This window comes from Schistocerca piceifrons, chromosome 3, assembly GCF_021461385.2.
Source record: "Schistocerca piceifrons isolate TAMUIC-IGC-003096 chromosome 3, iqSchPice1.1, whole genome shotgun sequence".
NCBI lineage: Eukaryota > Metazoa > Arthropoda > Insecta > Orthoptera > Acrididae > Schistocerca > Schistocerca piceifrons.
Genome location: NC_060140.1, coordinates 484659795 through 484676550, shown reverse-complemented (window position 1 = coordinate 484676550; position 16756 = coordinate 484659795). Strand labels below are relative to the sequence as shown.

Sequence of the window (16756 nt, the reverse complement as noted above, 5' to 3'; positions counted from 1 at the left end):
TCCCCAGTGCCGCCGCCGCAGCAGCAGCCGCCCCCAGCCGCCCCCAGTGCGCCCGCCACCGACCTGGAGGTGTGCGACGTGCCGGCCGGGCTGCGGCGCGCCGCCTCCTGCGAGTCGGTCTGCTCGGACACGTCCGTCGTGCTGGGAGACCTCCAGGAGGCGCCCGTCGCCGGGTACCTCTGCGTCGGCCTCGAGAGCGACAGGTTGTAAGCTACTAGTCAACTACTACCGCAGTCTAATTATTTTTCGGCAGTCACGTTGCTTAACCAATAGCAGAGCTCACATCCGTCGGTCACAATCGCGTCTGGAAATGACCGTGTGCTCTTAGCCAACAGCTCAATTTATTATCAATTATCAATCACTATGATTCCCAGTTTCCACACACACATTGTTGAAATCACAACTCTACCTTTCGTACACATAAGTTCATTACCAGCGATAAGTCTTCTAAATACTATATACAGGATGAGGCAGCTAAGTCATAACACCCCTTGTATCTCCCCAACCGTTATAGATACAAAGATGCCGTTTGGACAGTAAATTGCAGGGACAATCATCACATCATCACATTTCACGTTTGTGCTAGTTTTTATGACAGAGGTATGAAGCCATCTTTGCTTTTTTAAATGGAACCTATGTTAAATTTTAGCGTTACATGATGGGCTTAAGAAGTCGGTTTCAAAATGTGTATATCATAATATTTAGGCGAATAATTTTTGAGACACAGATATATTATCGTATCGTGTTCGTCCTACGAAGCGACGTTGTCGAAGGCGACCTCTCCTGTTGTGTAGAGTACATGGTAAACGTCGCGAGTTCGTCCTTACACAAACACGCCCATTTACCCGACAATAGTAATACATACTGCGATATTTTGTATAAAAATTAACTGATGATGTCGCGCAAATATTATTCAGTTATTTCACAACTGTGATACCAAAATAATAGACAACATACAGTATTAAAATACTACAAGATGTTAATACATTTTAAATAACAGAAATACAAATGTAATTGAGGAAGCCCTTACTGGTCACAATTATTTCGTATGTACTAGTTTTTTATTTGAAAATATTTACTACTGATCACAATACGAACCAAATACACACAAATATGCAAAATACATACTGTACATGATACAAAACTTTTCTGGAGCATGTGCTCAAAATGCTTCCCCTCTGCTGCAATGCACATTTGTAGTCGCCGTTCGATTGATTTGTGAACGGCTGGGAGGGTGTCACGTGAGATATCAGCGCACGCTTCGATGATTAGTTGCTTCATATCGTCTGGCGTAGTTGGTACTTGAGCATACACCCTATATTTGATTGCTCCCCACAGAAAAAAATCAAGAGTGGTCAAATGAGGAGACCGGGCTGGCCACTTCACTTCAGCAGCACGTCGTCCTGTCCAACAATCCGGGAACTTTTCATTTAACAGCTCTGTAGCCACACGGGAAGAGTGAGTCGGACTGCCGTCATGTTGGAACCACATGCACTGACGCGTAGTTAGTGGTACCTCTTCCAGCAAAATGGCCAGAACGTTTCGCAGGAACTGTGCATAGTTATTGCAATTCAGTATACGCCCTCTTCATGTACCTCGCCAGTTGCAGTTTTCTGCCTTGTCCTCTGTATGGCGTTCCATGATCCCGATTCAAGCAGTCTCTTGCAAATACGTGCAACAAGCTGGCGCGTAGGACGCTCACGATCAGGATACAGCTCTTCATTTCGCTTTATTGCTCTAACAGCATTTCTTCTGCTTCCACCATACGCTAGAAGCATATCTAAATTTTCTTAATTGGTGTACATGTCTGCCCCAAGAAACTGTGACGAAAATGCGATGTCTCATTACCCCAGCAGCATATTTATACCCTTCTCTCCAGCTACCTCGTGCGTCATCTTGTGGTGTTATCGAGAAGCAGGAAAACAACGCCTTACCTGTTAAGATCCTCAGTGGTCAACAGGAAAGGTCGCACTGGACAAAGACGAACACGATACGAGAACATATCTGTGTCTCAAAAATTATTCGCCTAAATAATATTACATACACATATTTGAAACCGTCTTTTTAAGCCTATCATGTTACGCTAAAATTTAACATAGGGTTCCATTTAAAAAAAACAAAGCTGGCCTCATATCTCTGTAATAAAAAATAGCACAAACATGAAATGTGATGTATTCAAGTAGCCCCTGTCCCTGCAATTCACTGTCCAAACGACATCTTTGTATCTATTACGGTTGGGGAGATACACGGGGTGTTATGACGCAGCTGCCTCACAGGATGATTCAGTAGGAATGTCACATAATTTATGAGGTGCTTCTACATGTGACAATAAACGGAAAAAGTCCTATGAACAAAATGTTCGATTTTGGATCGTCATAGAACTGGAGCAGGTTGAAGACAACACACATCCATGAATGAATATAAACACAAGTGTGAATATTACTTACCGACATGCTGTGTAGGCGCTGTGGTGGACAGAATGATTGTGGGACAGGTGACTGATCCGTCCTACTGGAGCTGTGAGAGTTCTCAACAGATGGCAGCTCTGTGGTGTCGCACCGAGGCAACAGCTGCAAGTGTGCTCAGTGTGCAGCCGTGGGTTGGATCAGTGAGCAGTCGTGAGGCCGTGTGCGTGTCGTGCTTGAGTGTTGTTTAATTGAGGAAGTCCGTGGTGTCCGTGAATAACAACATGCTGCTTACGTTCACCCGTCTAGAATAAGCAGACACGTTGTGTATGGGTGGGTACTGCATTCCCAACGGCCATGCAGTTCTGACAAAATACCAGAGACGTTTCTCTGATCGACGAACCCCCTGTGCCTGGCATTTTCCAGGTTTTTTCGAACATCAAGTGAATGCAGAACACTAACCAGTGTATCCGTAATATCAGAACGCAAAGCCGTCCAGTCGGCTGAGGAAAGGGAAGACACTATTGCAATGATACAACAGAATCCCACCACCAGCACACGGCGAGTTAGCCGTCAGCTTGATATTCCACAAACGCGAGTGAGCCTACGTTACATTCTGAGAGCTTGTACCTATTCCATGTGCAGCTCGTCCAGAATCTGTATCCAGGTGTTTCAGTAAGCATATGACAATTTTGTAAACCGTTGGCAGCACACAGAGACACCATGCAATACACTTTATTAACAGATGAGGCTACATGTACACCCAATGGTATCATGAACAACCACAGTTCTCATCATAGGCGATAGAGAACCCACATAACATTAGTGGAACAAGACTCCAAGTTAGTTTATCAGTGAACGTCTGATGTGGTGTGATTGAAATCCTGTGTGATACGGCCTGTGTTTCTGCCAAGCCGCACGGCAGCCCCAGCATACGCACATTTGCTGATAGAAGACCTACCTGCACTTTTGAAAGACGTGGCATTACAGCAACGACAGCAAATGTAACTGCAACATAATGGATCACCGATTCACTGTACCAGACAAGTATCCCAGTATCTGAATAACGCATTTCTTAAACTGTACATTGACCGTGGCGGTCCCATTAACTGGCCTGCCAGGTCTCCCGGCCTAACCACCTTAGACTTCTGTTTATGGGGCTGATTAAAGGAGGATGTGTACGCTACGAAAATGTCCCAGTTGAAGAACTTGTCTTTCCCATCACCGACGCTGCTGGCTGCATTAAACCCTGCCGAGGTCATGTTCGATGTGCAACGCAACACACCATCCAATGTGTCGACAAGTGTAGTGAGATTGGTGGGGAACTTTTTGAACACTCCTTGTTGGATGGATCAGACACAGCATTTTGGTAAGTAATATTCACATTTGTCTTCATAATCATCAATGAATGTGTGTAGTTTTCATTCTCCTCCACTTCCATAACGATCGAAAATCGGACACATGTTCACAAGATTTTTTGGTATATAAATTGTTGATGGTGTACAGCAACCAGAAACAAACTGATTTTTGATGACTTTATTTAAAAAATACCGTTACGGTTTCGAATTTTTCACAATTTATCATCAGATGGTTTTTTTCTTTCTTTCATCAGAACAAATTATACATTGGTTTCCTGTGAGTTGCCCTAGGATAAACAATAATTCAGAATCAGAAACGTGTAACCAAATGGTTGCGGAACATATTTGTGTTGGAATAAAACTTGCGTGAAATGTCCATCTGGCGCATTCGTTTTTGCGTTTTTCTTCCAATGAAATCCATCCTCAAGGATGTTTATATTTTCGCAGTCACAAACGTTGCACTGCATTGTAAACCACTTTCGTTCGGTCACAAAAAAATTTTCAATGTGCACCATATGTTTTGATTTACAACATACCGAGCGAAAGTGGTTTACAATGCAGCCCAACGTTTGTGACTGTGAAAATACAAACATCCTTGAGAATGTACTTTATTGGAAGAAAAATGCAAAAACTAATGCGCCAGATGGACATTTCACCTAAGTTACATTCCAACACAAATATGTAGCGCAACCATTTGGTTACACGTTTATAGTTTTGAATTATTGTTTATCCTAGGTCAACTCACAGGAAACCAATGTATAATTTATTTTGATGAAAGCGAGAAAAAAAACCGTCTGATGATAAATTGTGAAAAATTCGAAGCCAGTAACGGTATTTTTTAAATAGTCACCTAAAACCAATTTACGGCTGGTCTTTGTACACCATCACTAATTTATTTTATGTGACAGCCACGGTCTCCAACCTTGTCTTTATTTGACACAATTGCTTTCTCAGTTTGTTTTCACACGTAAAATCGCCTCACAAATTATGTGACATTCTAAATACAACTAGGGCCAAACGGCCAATGATTCCTTCCATACAGATGCACAAACACCCCCCAACTCCTGCGGGAATCAGTGATCACAGCGATTAGTAAGAGTAATTGGCAGTAGTGTGCGAATAAGTTGGAAATTTGTGTCCATCGGGGATCGTGTCCGGATGTTCATGAGAAACGGAAGACTCCGGGTTCGAGTCACAGCCCAGCACAAAATTGAAACTTCCCCCATTGATTTATTGCAATACCCACTAAAAGCTAATATCGTTATTCTTTTGATTATCTTTTATTGGCGCTATAGAGGGAACTCAGGACAGGAATATCCAGTAGTAAACCATGTCCGTAAATACGCCGTTAGGAAGATAAACGACTCTGAATGATGGGAAGGCAATACACATTGATAGAGGTCGGTGTCTCATCTCATTTGATGTCTCGTGTGACGTCATTCAAGTGTCATCAGAGAACAGTCCAATGAGTTGACGCCCATGTACATCAGCCGCCACTGAGTGATAGAAAAAGGCGGTGCATTACAGATACGTTTTCCGAATATACCGACATGTTGCTCATCTACGATGAAAGTGGACAAAATGGTCGATTAACCGTCACCTGTATCAAAAACGATTTCCAGGTCGTGCCTGTCCATCACATGCCATTTATGCAAAACTGGGACGACAGCTTCAGGAAATCGGCACCTTCAAGGCCGCACTGTTGACGTTGGAGAGTAAGTCCTTCTACTGTTCGCCCAGAAACAGCCGACGAGTACCCGCAACATCGCAGGTTCCGTGGATGTGTTCCAGAGCAGCAGCTTCACCCATACTACCTACAATGGGGCATGTGCTGAGTCCAGCTGAATCTGCGCCACGTACCTATCATTGTTCCTACACCGTTGTGTCGACGTTCCAGATTTTCCTCGAATCATTCTTTTACAGGTGAAGTGCATTTCACAAACGAAGGTTTGCTCAACCTTCGTAACAGCCACATTTCGAGTGAGAAAAACCCTCATGGCAGACAATCCCATGGATTTCAACATCGTTTCGGTGTAACGTGTGGGTTGGTATTATCCACGGTCGTCTCACTGACCCATGTACTGTACCGCCCCGTCTAACTGGTCACAGCTAGTTGGCCTCCCTACAAGGCGTACTGGTGCAGCGTTTGGCAGATGTGCCGTTGCATACTCGTCTGAAGATGTAGTTCCAGCGTCATGGCGCTCCAGTCCACTTTTCGCTCTGCGTCTGTCAGCACCTTCACTAAGCATTCGGGCACAGGCGGATGGGTCGCTGTAGACCGTTTCGTTGGCCACCGCATTCGCCCGACATAACACCTCTAGACTTTTTCCTGTGCGTCTACATAAAGAGTATTGTTACGACGCTCCTGTGGAACCACAGGACGATCTTCTTGCCCGTGAAAAGGCTGCAGAGTAGGTCATACAGGACAGTTCAGGACTTTCGGACCATGTGCATGAGTACATTGTTCTCAGGCAAACTTTGTGCAACGGGACTCGTGGTCTCTACATCGAGCATACGTTGTTGTTCAGCTGCAGCGTATCTTTTGGCGTTCTTTCAAAGTCGTTTATCTTCCAAACAGAGCAATTTGCAACATGTGATTATTACCAAATATTACTGTCCTGAGACACCCCTACAATACCTATAACTGTGTAATAGGAATTCCGAATCTTCCTGTATAATGGACCCTGGACAAAAATTATTTCCAGTAGATGGAGGGGAAGGAAACAATCATTGTGGCCGAAATTTCGGTACAGTAGTGAGTTTACAATACGACGCGTCGGCATCGCCAGAAAACTTTTGTGTCAACTGACTCATTCCGCGGCAGAACGTACACTCAGTTAACAGCTTGTTTCTCTGTGTTTCCGGGGACGAGCAGCAGTGGCGAGCTGGTGGTGACCGTGCTGGAGGCCAAGGAGCTGGCCGACAGCCCAGACTCCTACGTGCGGCTCTCGCTCTCGCCCGACAGGAACTGCGTCGTGCAGACCAGGGTAGGCACCTTCTTGTGACAATGTAACCTCTGTAACTGCTTTGTGGCTTCTAGAACACATATCATAAACTTGTCGCTTGTACACTGTCTGACAAAAATAGTGAAGCGTCCACACGAGCAAGAGGAAAAGAAATGAAACTTCACCATTTGAGACGGTACGTAGTGTTATTTCATAAGTTACACAGTGGAGTAAAATTTACAAAGATTTGGCAGTATGAGCCCTCTTATCAGTACGAAGAAGCACCCTCTCTCGCCTGGATGCATGCACTAATCCGGTCGAGAAGGATGTCATAAAGCCTTGGTATCCTCTTGTAAGGCAATTTGGCCCACAGCTGTTGTAACTCCTCCTTAATATCCTGGATGTTGGCACTGGAATGGAGGTGACGTCCGAGCTGATTCCACACAGGTTCTATTAGGAACAGATCTGGGGATTCTACTGGCCACAGTAGCCACGCTCACAGTTCGTAGAGACACGTACCATGTGCAGACGAACATTTTTCTGTTGCAAAATGGCACCCCGATCATGTCTCATCAAAGGTAACAAATAATGACACAGGATGTGTCATCAAAGTTCCCTCAACGCCCGATGACTCGCCACACCATGACGCTAGCAGTAATGACGCTATTCCTCTCCAAAAGCCGGCCGCTGTGACCGAGTGTTTCTAGGCGCTTCAGACTGGAACCGCGCTGCTGCTACGGTCGCAGGTTCGAATCCTGCCTCGGTCATGGATGTGTGGGATGTCCTTAGGTTAGTTAGGTTTACGTAGTTCTAAGTCTAGGGGACTGATGATCTCAGATTTTAAGTCCCATAGTGCTTAGAGCCATTTGAACCTCTCCAAAACACTGGAAGATTGGGACTACTCCCCAAGTCGCCACCGTCCTTCGCGACGATGGTCATCCGAGCTAGTACAGAACCGTGAGTCATCGCTGAACACTGTGCGGCACCATTCGTCAGGAGTCTATGCTTCCCGGTCGTGGCAGGACTGCAAACGCAGCCGTTTGTGTCGTAGTTTTAACGGCAGCCTACAAATGGGACGGTGATTTCCTTGTCTGGCTGCTGTTGGAATCCGATTAATGGTGCCGTATGACAGAAAATGTTGCAGGGCCTCAATTATTTGATCTCTGATGGCAGGCCCACAGGTGCGTAAGGGTTGCTATGTCCATAGAACACAACAAGGTGGTTCTCCCTTGCGGTGGTGAAATGGTGTCGACTGGAATTTTGACAACGAATATGCTTGCCCTCATGATCCCATTTGGTCCAACATCGGTCCATCACCATATCTGAATTCCCCACAGATCCTGTATGTTGAAAAATTCGCCCAGGAGCCCAAATGCAGACTCTCGAAGTGGCCCCTTTAAAACTCTGTCAGGTGCTAATAACACAGTCTCACACGAGAACGTGGCATCTCTATGTACTTCCAAGTGATTACTCAAAAGCTGATGGTTTTCACGCCCCTTGTATACCCCACCTGGCCTGTTAAAACGGTAAACACTAAAAACGCTAATACTATTTGGCAGCCGTACTACCTGTCACAGAGAATGGTGTGTACATGTATGAAGTTACATTGACACCCGACCGTGTCTTGAAGTTGTTTCACTTTTTCTGTCTGGCAATGTAGTTAGCACGGCTTCATTTAATCAAAGGCTATAAAGGCTGGAGCTCACGAGTCCACACCACATAGGGGCCAACACCATAAATATATATGCGCCACAAACACTTCAAAATGAAGTAGTTATTTCTTTTAAAACACAACAATTGTATAGAGAAGAGTAACGTCTAGGTATTTTATGAGCAGCAGCTCATATGAATTACGTGGGGCGTTCAATAAATAATGCAACTAATTATTTCTCTGGCAGTTTCGGCTGAAAAAATGCGGAATTTGTCGCGGGACATCGTGGAATATTACCGCTTCTGCCTTTCTCTTTCATGATGTTCCGATAAGTGCCGGAGCTGTACGTAGCCTTCAAAATGGCGTTTGAAACGGAGGTGCATTCCAGTCAGTGAGCTGTAATTGAGTTTCTTTTGGCGGGGAACCAGAGCATCGCAGATTTTCATAGGCGATTACGGAATATCTCCGGAGACCTGGCAGTGAAAAAAGCACGATGAGTCGTTGGGTGAGGCGTCTGTCATATCACAATAAGCTCGCGGAAACCTGTCCGATCTCAGTGCGGTGACTCCATAAATGTTGGAACGTGCGGACACTCTCGTTCGCCGATCACAATCAGACACCTCGCTGCTCACCTGGAGGTCTCTACTGGTAGCGCTGGCACACTCGTCCACCAGCTGTGTGCCTCGCCGCCTAACAATACCATAAAGAGCAACAAAGGACCATCTGTGCGGAATTGCTTGCGTGCTACGAAGCTGATCGTGGCAAGTATTTGTCGAACACGACTTCATCACTCCGTCACTTGAAACATGGCTTCATCACTTCGAACCAGGAAAGAAACGGCAATCCATGCAGCGTCGCCACACCTATGCTCCTCAGAAGAGACAGTTCAAAGCCGCACCCTCAGCCGGTAAAGTCATGGCGACGGTCTTCTGGGACTCTGAAGGAGTTATTCTGTTTGATGTCCTCCCTCATGGTGCAATGATCAACTCTGAAGTGTATTGTGCTACCCTCAGGTAACTGAGGAAACGACTTTAGTCTCCTCGTCCACCATAAAAATTCAAAAGAACTTTTCCTTCTGCATGATAATGCAAAGGCTTTAAACAAGTCTGCGCACCCAAGAGCAGCTCACAAAACTTCGTAGGATTGTTCCTCATTCACACTACAGACCAGTGTCGTACCTTCGGAGTTCCATCTGTTTGGCCCTATAAAAGATGCGCTTTGCGGGAAGCAGTACGTGGATTATGGGGGGTTAATGAAGCACCAAGACCAGCAGAAAATTGTACCGTGCTGGCATACGGGCCCTCCCATGAAGGTGGCGTAATGGCATCATACTGTACAGAGATTATGTTGAAAAATAGATTTTTGTAGCCAAAGGAGTGGGGAATCATACGGTGTATTGGAATACTGAATAAAGCCAACTACTTTCAGAACAAAGATGTCTTGCATTACTTAATTGAATGCCCCTCGTAAGTCAGCATTCACGTCTCAAGTCCCGCCCCCCTTTGCGCCGAACTTCCAGTGGAGTCCGTCAAACGCGTTGATCCAAAATTTTAAAAGAACATTGAGGGAATTTTGGCACTATGAAGTGAATACGTTAGCTCGGAAAGAGGATTTTCTCGGTACCTCATTTTATCCGAGCCAGGACTCATAAGATCTCTTGCTTCCTACCACCAGATACGGATTCGTGAGCTCACGAAACTGTGAAATACCAGTTTCAATTAACTTTGTTTGTTAGTGAGACATTTCGGGGAAGTATTGTATTTGAAGTAAAAGTATTTAAAATTTGAATTATTGTTACATTCCTTTTCCTTATAATTACACTCCGCTATTGTTAAAATCGGAATTTGGAACCCTAGGTTTTGTTCTTTTCTTTTTAATTACTCTCAGTCATAGCGATTTTTATCAAGCGCATTCAATACCTTTATTATTTCAGTTCTTTCTGTTCTCTTAATCCAGTCAGTTCATTAAATCATAAATTGTCTAATAAAATCTTTTATGATTAAATACTAAATCTCAGATGCTACATTCACAGGATTTTAATTCTAAAATTTCTTTAAAATGCTATTTTTACAGCTTAGTTACCATAGAACTTCTCCTTCTAGGGGCCATACGGCATGTTCAGCGTAGGGATCTGTAGATCCTAAATACGGCACTGATTGTTAGAGCACAACTGTTTAGAGGGACAGAAAATGTGTTTATAGAAATAAATATGGGTACTACGAACAGAGATCGTTTGAAACCCGGGTTACTCTTCGATAACGAGAACAACAACGCAGTAGATACCGGCGATTGGGTTTGTGTGTGTTCCTCAACTTCTGAAAGGCGTTCAACACAGTTTCGCACTGTCTCTTAATAAGACAAAACGCGAGCGTGTGAAATATTGGCGATATTTGTAACTGAACCTGAGACAACAACAAGCCACACTGAGAGAACGGAAGATGCTCCTTGTCCCCTACTCCCAACAGTAACGTTCCGCGACCCCGCTGGAAGTCAAGCTGACACGTGTGGGCAGCTTATGCCTTTTTGAACCGTTTAACACACTCTCCTGGAAGTAGCACGGGGAGAGAAATGGAAACTTCAAATGAGTTTCTATTGAAAGGTCTACGAAGACCCCGATGTACCAGCGCCAGGGTCTGAACTAATTAGCAAGATTTGACGCCATCTAAAGAGGATCCGAACAGGCCACACCAGAACTACGGCTATAGTCTAACCTTTAAAAATGGGCCATAGCACTGAATGTGACTGCGGAGCAGCACTGCAGACCGTGCAACATGTTGTCCAACAGTGCTTCGAGAGAAGATACCCTGAAATATGGAATGATATCCTGGAACCTATTTGATGTTCATCTCAGAGCAGCACTTAATTATTGGCTGGATGAATTACAGTCTCCATCTTCATCTACTATTTTTGCCCTTCACGGCTCTCACAAGTCCCATGGAAGTATAATGTCTTACACATGTCCCATCATGCTGTCCTTTCTTCTTGTCAGTGTTCTCCATATCATCATTTCCTCCTCATTTGTTATCTTATTCGTTCGCTTAACTTTCAACATTCTTCTGTATCACCACATCTCAAACGCAGATTCTCAGAAATTTCTTACTCAGATTAAGCCTGTGTTTGATAGCAGCAGACTTATCTTGGCCAGGAATGCCCTCTGTGCCTGTACTTGTCTGCTTTTTATGTCCTCTTTACTCCGTTACTCATATCTTACCTTACTTACAAGGTAGCAGAATTTCTTGACTTCGGTTAGCTTGCGATCCTCAATTTCGTTGCTAAGCTTATCGCTAGTCTCGCTTCTGCTACTCCTCATTTCTTTTGCCTTTCTTCGATTTACTGTGAATCTAATCCACAGTGTGTGCTTATTACACTGCGCAGCTCGTGCAGCATTTCCTCGGTTTCGCCGAGTGTAGCAGTCTCGTCAGCGACTCTTATCGTTAATATCCTTTCACACCGAATTTTAATCCCGCTCCTAAACCTTTATATTTTTTCTGTCATTGCTTCTAGATGTATATTATGGGCATCCACCTCTTATATTCTTTCCAATCTGAGCAGTCCATTCTTGGTCTTCCATTATTATTTTCCTCCATCATTCTTGTACATATCGTAAATTACATATCATTCCCTTTAACTTACACTTACATTCCTGAAAATTTCGGACATCTTGCACAATTTGACATTATTGAACGATTTTTCTTGATCGCCAGATCCTACGAAACTTTGATTTTTCTTAAGTTCTGTTTCCATCACCAAGCACAACCTGAGAACTGCCTCTCTGGCGACTTTAGCTATCAGAGGCGATCAAAATGTTTCTGTCAGAAAGCCACACAGTCCAGAAACGGTATGCCAATCAGGCAAAATCGCCGTTAGCACTGAGACACCATCCCGCCGACGCACCAGATTGAAAAAACCCGTTTGGTGAAACACCGTGTCCCACTGCGTAAAGAAGTCCGTAACTGCCTACTGCACATCCTCGTACGACAGGAATCTGTAACACCTGAAGGGTTTTTTTAGGGACCGAGGGCGCGATAATCACGTGAGGAGAGATCGGGACTCGAGAGCGGGTTGTCGAGTGTCTACATGGTTGAGGCTGATCGTCCGGCGTCTTGTGTCGAATCAGCACGGAACTTAGTGCAGCATTACACAGTGGTGGTTTTCGACATACATGCTGCCCCAAACACATCGTTCATTCTGTGATGGATGTCTACCGGTAATTGTCGTTCGGCGGCCAAGAAAAGAACGGCAGTCAAGTTGGTCCCGTTTGGACGCATTTGGTAATAACGTCGCCATTGTTCACGTTACCACATTTACCGCACGCATGTTGGAAATGTATGAATGCCACACTAATCTCTTGCCTATATGTCGGTGCTTAATACTCGTATAGCAGTCGCGCCACGCTGCATATACACTCCTGGAAATTGAAATAAGAACACCGTGAATTCATTGTCCCAGGAAGGGGAAACTTTATTGACACATTCCTGGGGTCAGATGCATCACATGATCACACTGACAGAACCACAGGCACATAGACACAGGCAACAGAGCATGCACAATGTCGGCACTAGTACAGTGTATATCCACCTTTCGCAGCAATGCAGGCTGCTATTCTCCCATGGAGACGATCGTAGAGATGCTGGATGTAGTCCTGTGGAACGGCTTGCCATGCCATTTCCACCTGGCGCCTCAGTTGGACCAGCGTTCGTGCTGGACGTGCAGACCGCGTGAGACGACGCTTCATCCAGTCCCAAACATGCTCAATGGGGGACAGATCCTGAGATCTTGCTGGCCAGGGTAGTTGACTTACACCTTCTAGAGCACGTTGGGTGGCACGGGATACATGCGGACGTGCATTGTCCTGTTGGAACAGCAAGTTCCCTTGCCGGTCTAGGAATGGTAGAACGATGGGTTCGATGACGGTTTGGATGTACCGTGCACTAATCAGTGTCCCCTCGACGATCACCAGTGGTGTACGGCCAGTGTAGGAGGTCGCTCCCCACACCATGATGCCGGGTGTTGGCCCTGTGTGCCTCGGTCGTATGCAGTCCTGATTGTGGCGCTCACCTGCACGGCGCCAAACACGCATACGACCATAATTGGTACCAAGGCAGAAGCGACTCTCATCGCTGAAGACGACACGTCTCCATTCGTCCCTCCATTCACGCCTGTCGCGACACCACTGGAGGCGGGCTGCACGATGTTGGGGCGTGAGCGGAAGACGGCCTAACGGTGTGCGGGACCGTAGCCCAGCTTCATGGAGACGGTTGCGAATGGTCCTCGCCGATACCCCAGGAGCAACAGTGTCCCTAATTTGCTGGGAAGTGGCGGTGCAGTCCCCTACGGCACTGCGTAGGATCCTACGGTCTTGGCGTGCATCCGTGCGTCGCTGCGGTCCGGTCCCAGGTCGACGGGCACGTGCACCTTCCGCCGACCACTGGCGACAACATCGATGTACTGTGGAGACCTCACGCCCCACGTGTTGAGCAATTCGGCGGTACGTCCACCCGGCCTCCCGCATGCCCACTATACGCCCTCGCTCAAAGTCCGTCAACTGCACATACGGTTCACGTCCACGCTGTCGCGGCATGCTACCAGTGTTAAAGACTGCGACGGAGCTCCGTATGCCACGGCAAACTGGCTGACACTGACGGCGGCGGTGCACAAATGCTGCGCAGCTAGCGCCATTCGACGGCCAACACCGCGGTTCCTGGTGTGTCCGCTGTGCCGTGCGTGTGATGATTGCTTGTACAGCCCTCTCGCAGTGTCCGGAGCAAGTATGGTGGGTCTGACACACCGGTGTCAATGTGTTCTTTTTTCCATTTCCAGGAGTGTACTCGTACATTGCAGCAACGTATAATTTTAAGTAATATTGTGTTTATAGTGGTTGCTGGTGAGGAGGAAAGTTAGTTATTAGTATTTTATTAATGATCTAATTCATAAGCAGCCATATCATAGTCATCACAGTCGCTCAAGAAAGTTATAATTAAGCTTTATTTGTTAAATCAGAATCGGACGATGACTTTCCTTGCCGGCCGCGGTGGCCGTGCGGTTCTAGGTGCTGCAGTCCGGAACCGCGGGGCTGCTACGGTCGCAGGCTCGAATCCTGCCTCGGGCATGGATGTGTGTGATGTCCTTAGGTTAGTTAGGTTTAAGTAGTTCTAAGTTCTAGGGGACTGATGACCTAAGATGTTAAGTCCCATAGTGCTCAGAGCCATTTGAACCATTTTGAACTCTCCTTGTCCGCAGTCTCGATGATTCGAAGCGTTCTGCAATCCTGTGTAAATAAAATGTCTTGGTTTTCTTGCGTTGCGTAGTCAGTCGGGAAACCTCAGATGAAGCGGAAAGTTTGCTTTGATAGAGTTTAATTATCCGATGAAATAATGGAGCTCTTGGATCTAATAATTGCAGGTTCGTTTCCAATTCATCGGAAGTTCCCTTCTGATTACCAACGAAACGACACCTCTGTGCAAATTTCCAGTTGGAGAATACATATATAATGAAATTCCTTACACACCTTTGATGTTAATGCTCAGTATATATTTTCTTGAGTAGCATACAATATATTTTCAATCTCTTTCTTCCAGTAATCTCTATAGCAAAATTACAATTATTCAGTGCGGCTATTTGGCACGGAGAAGATCCTAGAAGTCCTCTCAACACACCAGAGAGAATATTACAAAGAGTAATTATGCACTCATGGAATAGTGATAGTACTGTACTACTTTGCGCATCGATTCTGCGAGTGTATAGATGGTCAAGTAGGAAACGTAATTTACTCATAGAATTGTGCAGGGATAATTAGTAGAATATAAAGAGATATTACAAACGCTCTGAAACGGAAAGTTGATGATCGCCCGTCATAATAGCAACATCGTTATCTGACAAATCCACAATATTCTTTTCCATTCTTCTGTATATGATTCTTGTCAGCGACATGACTGTATGAACCGTTAAGCTGAGTGTGCGGTGGTTTTCGCACTTGTCTGTCCCTATTACAGATCTTCGAATGTGAAATGCTGTGTCAGAGCTACCTCTTTTGTATAATCTCTGAAATTTACTAAATATATACACTCTAAGACAAAATATATGACACACCAGGAAGAAAGTATGTAAACTGGTCACAAATTCATATTCATACAGGATGGCAGCCAGTCAAAGAATACTTTAGGGAATTAGTTTTAAAAAATTTATTTCAAAGGCTTTTCCAGTTTTCTCCCAGAGTACTTCACGCCGTGTCCACATGATACAAGTCGCTTGTCTTTCAAAAGCGAGACAGTTCTGTCCAGTTAAAGCTGCTGACAGGAGACGCCCTGAGACCTCTGCTGAAACTGTTAGCGAATTCACGCAACTGATTTAACCCAATAGCGTGCGCGGGATACTGATCAGGTGTGTGGACGCCGGAGCGTGCTGCGGAACGGGACGCACTTGCTTCTCTCTCTTGGCATCCAGACCTGGAGCAGAACAGACGTCTTTTTGGAAGGCAGAGAATCTGGCTCTGCTCTTCGCGACCGGCCACCAACGTAAGTTAACATGAACCGCTTCCTCTTCCGTTGCCCATTTCATCTAATTGTTCGACCTCCTAGACTGGCCTAAACCTGCTAACTTCCGACCCTAGGCGCGCCTTTTGTACTCCGTTTATTGAAATATATCCTCTTTATTGTACTTAATTTCCTGTTTTGTCATTAAACGGCGCCCCGAATGGCCACTATCAAATCCTGACAGCCTGCGCCACACAACCTCCTCCCCCCTCCCCTGCCCATTTTATACATTAACACTGAAGTCAGAAGTTTCTCTCCCGGTCCCCAAACCACGTACACATTTACAATATTCATGCAGGTATCGACGTAAAATGCAAAATTATAAATTTTGGCGATCGATCGATGAATGTCTGACAGTGAAACATAATTTCACGGTGCAGCTGGCAAGGATAGTAAGTAGAGAGGGGACATGTTGATACAAGGGCATAAACTCTTTGTGAAGTTCATTTCACTTACTCAGTTGGTCAGTAACTATGTCTCGCAGACAGGCGCATGAGCAATATACGCATATTTCAGCATTTGAGAGAGAATGTGTAGTTGAGCTCAAAGAAGCCGGTTGGAGCAATCGGCGGATCGCTCGACATTTGAATACGTGCGATGTCACTATTTGACGATGTTGGCAGGAATGAGCGAACCACGGCTGAACATAGAATCGAGAAGGAAGCGGTCAGCCTAGAGAGACGACAAAACGAGAAGACCAAACAATCTTCAGAGAGTACTCAGAGTCCTGGATTCATCATTATCACCGATCCGAAGTACAACTGGTGCTTCAGTGTCTACAAGAAACATTCATTGGCGGCTCACAGAAAGATGGTTCAAATGGCTCTGAGCACTATGGGACTCAACTTCTGAGGTCATCAGCCCC

At 45.4% G+C, this 16756-nt stretch overlaps 1 protein-coding gene across 1 annotated transcript in view; it reads left to right on the top strand.

Annotated features, from left to right (window-relative positions):
* The window catches only part of LOC124788752 (synaptotagmin-12-like), a gene marked incomplete at its 5' end in the record, with an annotated part of 103812 nt that overhangs the window by 60288 nt on the left and 26768 nt on the right, over positions 1–16756 (top strand). The window contains 2 exons of the mRNA XM_047256034.1: positions 48–203; positions 6636–6750. Of these exons, the coding sequence (XP_047111990.1) occupies positions 48–203; positions 6636–6750 (271 nt within the window). The remainder of the gene's footprint in view (positions 1–47; positions 204–6635; positions 6751–16756) is intronic.